General features: G+C 36.0%; 1 protein-coding gene across 1 annotated transcript; it reads left to right on the top strand.

Moving 5' to 3' along the window:
• The first annotated feature begins 1,858 nt into the window (after positions 1-1,858).
• On the top strand, positions 1,859-3,542 carry LOC307130828 (ladderlectin-like). The gene is made up of 6 exons (XM_079824051.1): positions 1,859-1,896; positions 2,019-2,083; positions 2,433-2,518; positions 2,705-2,830; positions 2,992-3,100; positions 3,242-3,542. The coding sequence occupies exons 2-6, from the start codon at positions 2,026-2,028 to the stop codon at positions 3,307-3,309; spliced, it is 447 nt and encodes a 148-aa protein (XP_079680177.1). The 5' UTR covers positions 1,859-1,896; positions 2,019-2,025; the 3' UTR covers positions 3,310-3,542.
• Positions 3,543-7,696: the final 4,154 nt, after the last annotated feature.

Here is a 7,696-nt window from a genome sequence, read left to right as displayed (position 1 = left end):
AGGTGATCAGACCCGAGACCTGACAAACGTCTTTGTGAGATGAATATCTCTATTATCTTGGGAATATCTGTTTCGGTCTTCAGCACCTGCTGGTTCGGCTCCGCTCGTGCTGCCGCTCCCGCGCTCCGCATTTGAAATCTCCACACGAACACGAATTGTTTTCTTTGAGCGCATTTTGCGCATGCGTATAACGTTTTTCGGACGTAGGACTTGTTCAGCCAACATGGATTTTTCACTTTGACTTAATAGATTGACTGAGCACAATTAAATATTTTCGGTGAATATACAATTTACATTTTGAGTGAAGACCTTAAGCTATGATTAATACAATGCATCTTTTTGCATGGGGATAATTATTTGGAAGTCATTTATTGGGCCAATATGTAATGATCAATTTTCACAATTTTTTCCCCCAATTTTTTTTTACAGTGTAGGTGCACTTAACTTAATCTCTTGTAGAGCAACACCAGCTGTAATTCAGGAAAAAAAAATCTCCCAATGCTCCACGTGAAACTTAGGTCTTCTGACCTTTTACCATCATGTCAATTCTCAATTGATTTTGATTAATATGCGCGAGGGAGGGAGAGCAAGACAGTTTGAAGGCGGTGAGAGTGTGCACATGCGGCCGGAGGAGGGGCGCGCTCTCTGCTCGTTCTTTCAGCAACACATGCGACCTGTCACAAGCGCAGCAATCAGTTTCTACCTCACTTACCGATCAAATAAGGCTTTAACGGGAGAAAAATTCGCTTTGGGGGCTGCCAAAAAACGCAACATGTGGCGGCCAGTGTTGATTCTGTGGCGCATCGCCGCAAATTAGTCTATGTGTGGGAAACACTGGAGAGACACACACACCACACATGTCCAAACCTCAGCCAGGTGGTCGCTGAATAAAACTCCCACAAATACCACGGAACAACGTCGGCATTACTTAATCCTATGACCAGTGTTCGTAACAGCTACCGTATGCATACGAATAGCCTACAACTTAGCTATTTGCAGCTCCCTAAATACAATGGCAAGCAGTTTTATAGACGAGGCATTCAGAATTTGCGTTTTCCATTTGGACGCACAAACTTGCTTAGCTATAGTTGCAAGCACATATAGAGCAACGTGTTTCAGCTTTCAAAGTGTATGGCAATATTTCAACTAAGTCAAACAGTTAAAAGATGCTTTGAAAGTGTAAAACTCATCGTTGTCTTGAAGAGAAGATTCCAGCACTGCTTGTGGGGAGAGGGGCAGTACATGAACTGCAGTGTCTCCAGCAAACACAGAACTGCCTGATGACACCTGTCTGTAAATAATGCCGGGAAAAAACTAAATTTATATAAATATATTTTCTAAAAATATAAAACATTTGCTAACAAATGATACCTACCATTTGACTCTCCTTGCTATAGTTGGAGTTATGAATCTTTAAAGTTTTATATGTCACTCTAAAAATACCTTCAGTGCTTGAAGGGTTAATATAGTTCAACAAAGTAGCTCATTGGCCTACAACCGTAGGTGGTGTTGTTGTTGTGCAGGTTGTGTTTGATTGAGAATCAATCTTTTCATAATGTAGGCCTTTATTTAATTTTGTCAGCAGTAAAAAAAAATATAACTGTCGCTTTTCCAAGTAGACTTTCTTTTGTTTTTTTAAATATTTAATATGGAAAATGTTCCTTGTGACTAATATTTAACTTGACTATGAATATTTAAAATAAATAGTTAAACTAACATTTACATTTGTACAGGCTCATCTTACATGTTCGCCAATATTTGTATTATCACATGTACATTTCCTCCTCGTGCCTTAGCCTATACACACTTGACATTAAGGAAAGTATAAAAGCAGGGCTGTTTCTGAAACTTCACCAAATCTTCCTCTGAGATTCTAAAGGCAACAAACAAACCAAGGTGAGTTTTTGGAAAGGAGACCTTCTGAATAACAATTCTAAAAAGTATCTGTGTTTTGTCTTTAAATACATTGAGAATCCACAGAGTGCAGCCATTTGACTTTTCCTGCTTGTTAATTTCAGGTTCATCATGGCAATGCTGAAAAGTTTTCTGCTTCTTTGTATTATCTTCTCCATGGGGGATGCAGGCAAGACATTTATTTGAAAAAAACCCTTGCTATTTAGTTTTAAAAGCATTTTGGAACCGTACAATATTCCATTTATTTACTAATATTTGCATGATTAATGAGGAATTTACAGTGTCAAAATACACATAATTTAGACACTTAATCACACAAACATAGTAAGCTACATATAATAATAATTATAAATATATATATATATATATATATATATATATATATATATATATATATATATATATATATATATATATATATATATATATATATATATATATATATATATATATATATATATATTGCTGTTAATGTTACAAAAGCCTTAACATTTATGCACTGGATGCAATTAATTTAGGTAAAGAATGCCCCTGTGGATGGACAAAATCTGGACTCCGGTGCTACAAGTTCTTCCCTCAGACGCTTAACTGGGTTACAGCACAGGTAATGTGTTAGTTACAAAAAGGTGATTTGGTCACACTTTACATTAGGTGTCTTTAACTACATCAAATAAATAAATAAGGTACAGTACAATTATAGTGTCTATCAGAGTAGACTAAATTGTCACTTTTCTTTTATGATAAAAATATTAGATTTTGTATTGACAAATAAAAAAATCTGTCTTTTTAGAGAAACTGCCAAAGTTTTGGTGCAAATCTCGCTTCTGTGCATAGTAAAGTGGAAAATAATTTCCTGCTGGGTCTGTTGCCTTCTTCTTCCACACGTGCCTGGACTGGTGGTCATGATGGAGAAATAGTAAGTTAAATTGTGTGTCATTGTGTGTTTATTTACATTGAACTTTCTGCTTTAAACAGTAAATGCAAAATTTCTAATGAAGGTTTAAAGCTGACTTAGTTCTTCTTACTGAAGTCCGAGTACAGTCGTGCACTCTTATGATCACTGTCTTTGCTCTTTAGGAAGGACAGTGGTTGTGGACTGATGGAACTGGGTACGACTATACCTACTGGTGCTCTGGAGAACCTAACAACATGAATGTTGAGAACTGTCTGGAGATCAACTGGACCTGTGAGAATACTTATGATTATAATTTACAATACTATAATTTAATATCATACACTAACATGTGATGGATCAATTGTTTTATTATTTTGATTCTAACACGACTATAATGATCAGAATAACTAATATAATTTTTCCACCCTACAGCTAACCGTTGTTGGAACGATATAACCTGTTCAACCCAAATGGGCTCCCTTTGTGTTACGGACCTGTGAGACCATATGCAGTCATCCTGCGCCACAGTTACTTTGATTGTACACTTTCTGATCTTATCTTGTCTTTAATATAAAGTGGGAATGGTGATTTTTACTATTTTAGTAAAATATGCTTATCTCAAAAAAAAAAAATCTTTATTTACTTCATTTAAATATTTTAAATAATAAGCTTTAATCTCTTCTCAATATCTTCTCTGAAACACTTCTCTAATCAATAAAAGCATTAATAAAGCAAACCATGTGTTGTGGAGTTCAATCAAATTCAAGTATGAAAATATAAGAATATTGTGTAGCAAGGATTGAGGATATGGTTATTATTATAATGGCATAATGTCATCATAGGGGAGGGGTTCATGCAAACTGCTGCTTCATCATTGACAAACACTAGAAGATATTTACGTGTTTGTTTCCTACAATGGACTGTAAGCAAATATGAACCTCATTTAGTGCTCTTTTTGTTTTCTGTCTTATAAAATATCCCATTACTATTTCAGAGTGAGAAACCTCTGCAAAACGACTCAGTGATCGAGTGAACTGTCTGAACGAATCAAACTGAATCACAAACAATTAAAGAACATTTTCTAAACCTGTTTGACCGATTATATCAATAGTGGTTCATTCACTATTCTGGCATTGCTAGTTCTGATTCTAAACAGCTGATAGAAAACACACAGGACATGATTCCTGAAATATTATCAGAAAAAGGATTCTCAGGTCAGAATAGGGCAAACATTAGTGAAGTATTAATCAGTAATATTTTAAAAGGTCTAGTGATGCCCCTGGTGCAGAGAAGACTACAAATATCCACTTGGGAATTTCAAAATCACAATAAACCGAATATTGGTTGTGATGATTCCAGACAGGGAAAGACTAGCGATGATAATAGAGATGACGTCAGTGAGGATGCTACAATTATTTATTTTACCCTGCTGTCATGTAGAATGAGGATTGACAAGATAGTGTAGATTGGTAAAAATGTTTAGCCCTGCAATGATACGTTATTCAGTTTGTGTGTTTAGAAGCCTGTTGCTTGTATGCCAGCACCATCTTAGTTGTTAAAAAAAAAAAATTATATTAACATAAATATAATATATAAAAAATGCATTTTATGGTGAATGCACTAGGCACGCGCCCGGCCCTACCCGTTTGTGGCTGACTTCAAGCTAATGCATTGGTGAACCCATCCCTACAGTACAACTGATGAACAGAAGATGATGTGGTGTAGCTTTTTCTCAACCAGAGGAAGTCTTGACATCCCATTCTCAGGCATTCTCCAGTCCTGGTCAAAAAGTAAAAAAAACACAAAAAAAATTAAGCTGTTTAATGGACAATCAGGTCAGCTTATGTTCTGCAAGATTAAAGCAGTGGTGGGCTACTCTGGCTATCAGCGTCCACTGTCCTGCAGATTTAGCTCAAACCCACCAGCTTATAATTGTCTATAAGTAAACCTGAAGACTTTGGTTAAAATTTTCAGGTGTGCTCGATTAGGGTTTGAGGTAAACTCTCCACTTCTAAAAGGAGACTGCAAAAGGGCCAGAGTTGCCCATTCCTGATGTACATTTACAAAGCAGCAGTCAGTACATTATATAATATACACACATTGAAGTATATATATATATATATATATATATATATATAATATTGCAGAACATAATATAAGCTAAGTACTGAACAAAAACTATTTTACCTATATCAACAGCAACCTGTTTTAAAAGATCTTTTAGAAAGGCATGGTCTCTTTTGGTCCTTTGTCAGTGATGCTATATTTCTTTCAAGAAAACATACTCTTCTGTCATTTGTTTCAAGAGCATCACTTGATCAAAAACCCAGTTGGTAACCTGTACAAATGTAAAATTGTTAAAATACTGCAACTTCATGGCATTAATTAAGAAATGGGTACAGAGGCACAGGACTTACCATGCTCATGAAGAACCCATGGCCACGCATAGTTCTGTAAGGCTCCAGCCTGTAATGACTCTCCCTGCCTCTAGTTGGTGCTGAGCTTTAATGACTCTCCCAGCCACTAGGTTGCCCCAGCTTCTGTAAAATTAATTGTTGCCACTCATTAGTATTTGATTTCACCCACCTGTGGGGTTCATTAGCTTGTTTATGTTGGCCTATTTAATCATGCCTCTTTCTTTCAGTTGTGTTCAGTCTTGAGCCTGCTATGCTTTGTATTTTCCTTGCCAAGAAAGCAAAGTCTGAAGTCTGCGAAGTCCTTTTGCTCACCTTTTGTTTCTTAGATTTTTCTCTGGAAGCTTGGCTTCCTTTTTGTTGTACTTTTAAACTTGAATTCTTCAGTAAAAAACACCTTTTGTTCAGTCATCTATATGTCTGAAAGTTATTATTTTGCCCTTTGGTCCATCTGCTTTTTGTCATCCACAATAGCTCCGTGTTAAAGAAGCAGTTCAGTTGACTGGAAGACCTGAGTTCAATCCCAGCCTCAGACACCCATCACATGTTTTCAGAGACTGGAGTGTCTCTTGTATTCCTCCTTGGCTGCACATTAGTCTTTTCCCTGTAGAATCTTCTGAAGTTTGTACCTTCTCTTGCTATCCATCTTAAAACACAAATGCAATGTTTTTGGTCTGCAGTATAAGACCTGGGGTCCGTTCTTCGTACCTCGCTTAATACATCTGAGATGATTTGACAAATCCCATATTTTTTAATCGTGATAACTGATGTCTGGCTAATTTGGTTCTTCAAACTAATTTGCGGATTGGATTTAAATATCTGGATTAAATGATCTAAGATCACTACGCGTTCTTGTTTTCCCTGAAGAGGGCAGATGCATCGATACTCGAAACCATGATCAGCAATGCAGCGATTGGCTGGCATCAAGACAGCAACGTAATGACATCATATAATTAAAAAAGCCACCTGGCAAAAAACTTGGCAAATTACACAAAAAACCCCCCCACGAATATCTGGACCTTTATAAGGAAACAGCTAAACGACCAAACCAACATAAAAGTTATAATAGATCAATGATAAATGTTTTTTTACCAATTACCAATTATTTATATTCACGATTTTATACAGTATTTGTACACCCTTTACATTTTTATTTAAATGTTGTAATTACATTTTTAATTCAATTTGAAGCAGATTTGTAACGTTACAGTATTAAAGTATCAAATTCTCTGCATCTCCTGCGCTGCATCAAAGCCACTCATAATATCCGTCATCACTTAAATTAATGCACGGCTCAGATTAACTGTACAACATGTGTGTAAACCTCCAATAAAATTATAAAGTAATTATTCCATCACAAATAAATCGCTCAATCAAGTGGCTGTGTCTATAGTATTATACACAACATTATAATAGTACCTATATACATTCTCATATACATATACAATTTAAAATTTGTATATTATTATTATTTAAAATTATTATTATTGCCCCTGGTTCAGTAATGAACTCTTGTAATAAAGTAGCAGTGGCTGGGACAGATTTTAAGTATCACCTCAAGATGCAATCTAATCCTGTTTACATGAAACAAGCCTGCTCGCGAGCAGGTTTAAGTTTACGGACCTGTTGCTATGACAGCAAGTCCAGGATGAGCGTCGAAGAACCAAACAACCCAAGATCATGCCAAATCGTCAACAGTCAAATCCAGCTAACTGAGTTAGCGAGGTACGAAGAACGGGCCCCTGGTCTCAAGCCAAAGAACTGACCAGATATTACACATAATTCAAAGAACATTTACTCTTTGATTCCTAAAATATGATTCCTAAAATGTACTAATTTTCTTCCAAAGCTACCCAGAACCCCAGCATCTACAAAACAATTGAAAAATGTAACCTTGAGTTTATATAAACTAAATACATTTTCTAACACTTGTCTGATTTGATCTTTTTAAAAAACAGAAGGTGCCGTTTTTAAGAACTTAAAAGTCCTTTGAGTGATCAACCTCAAATTCTGTACTACAACATTGCTTCAGTACAAGACATACCAATGGACTTGCGCACCTTTCTGTCGTCTTTGGGCACAAGATGGCCATGCTCCTTTCTTACCCTAAACAAAGGACTTATTCAATTAGCTTGCTTTGATATAAGACCAGTGTTCCTTCTCTGCTGCAAAACAAGAAAGTCTCTAGTCCACAAGTAAGACAGTTATAAATAAGTTAATTTACCATATGATTCAGGAGAGCATTTGATGAGTAAATACTGATTAAAGTTTCTAGAATATTTTACCTGGAAAGGACAGATCATGGCAAGGTTCGCTGCAACTCACTAGTGGCTCTTGTGAGGGTTGGCTCTTAAAAGAGCTGTTGAGTAAAACCACGGCATGACTATACAAAGTTACCATTAGAGTAAGTTAAGTCACTTGATTCTATGGTAATGGTCATGACCTCTGATTGGAGACAATATTGCATTAATTA

Source organism: Gobio gobio, assembly GCF_949357685.1.
Source record: "Gobio gobio genome assembly, chromosome: 8".
Lineage (NCBI taxonomy): Eukaryota > Metazoa > Chordata > Actinopteri > Cypriniformes > Gobionidae > Gobio > Gobio gobio.
This window is presented reverse-complemented; position numbering and strand designations above follow the sequence as displayed.

What these genes read in the sequence shown, in the direction of transcription:
- LOC307130828 (XM_079824051.1), top strand. Translation starts at nt 2,026, where the DNA reads ATGGCAATGCTGAAAAGTTTTCTGCTTCTTTGTATTATCTTCTCCATG. An exon ending in TTAACTGGGTTACAGCACAG is followed by an intron (nt 2,519 to 2,704) that starts GTAATGTGTTAG and finishes CTGTCTTTTTAG; the next exon opens with AGAAACTGCCAAAGTTTTGG. An exon ending in GTGGTCATGATGGAGAAATA is followed by an intron (nt 2,831 to 2,991) that starts GTAAGTTAAATT and finishes TTTGCTCTTTAG; the next exon opens with GAAGGACAGTGGTTGTGGAC.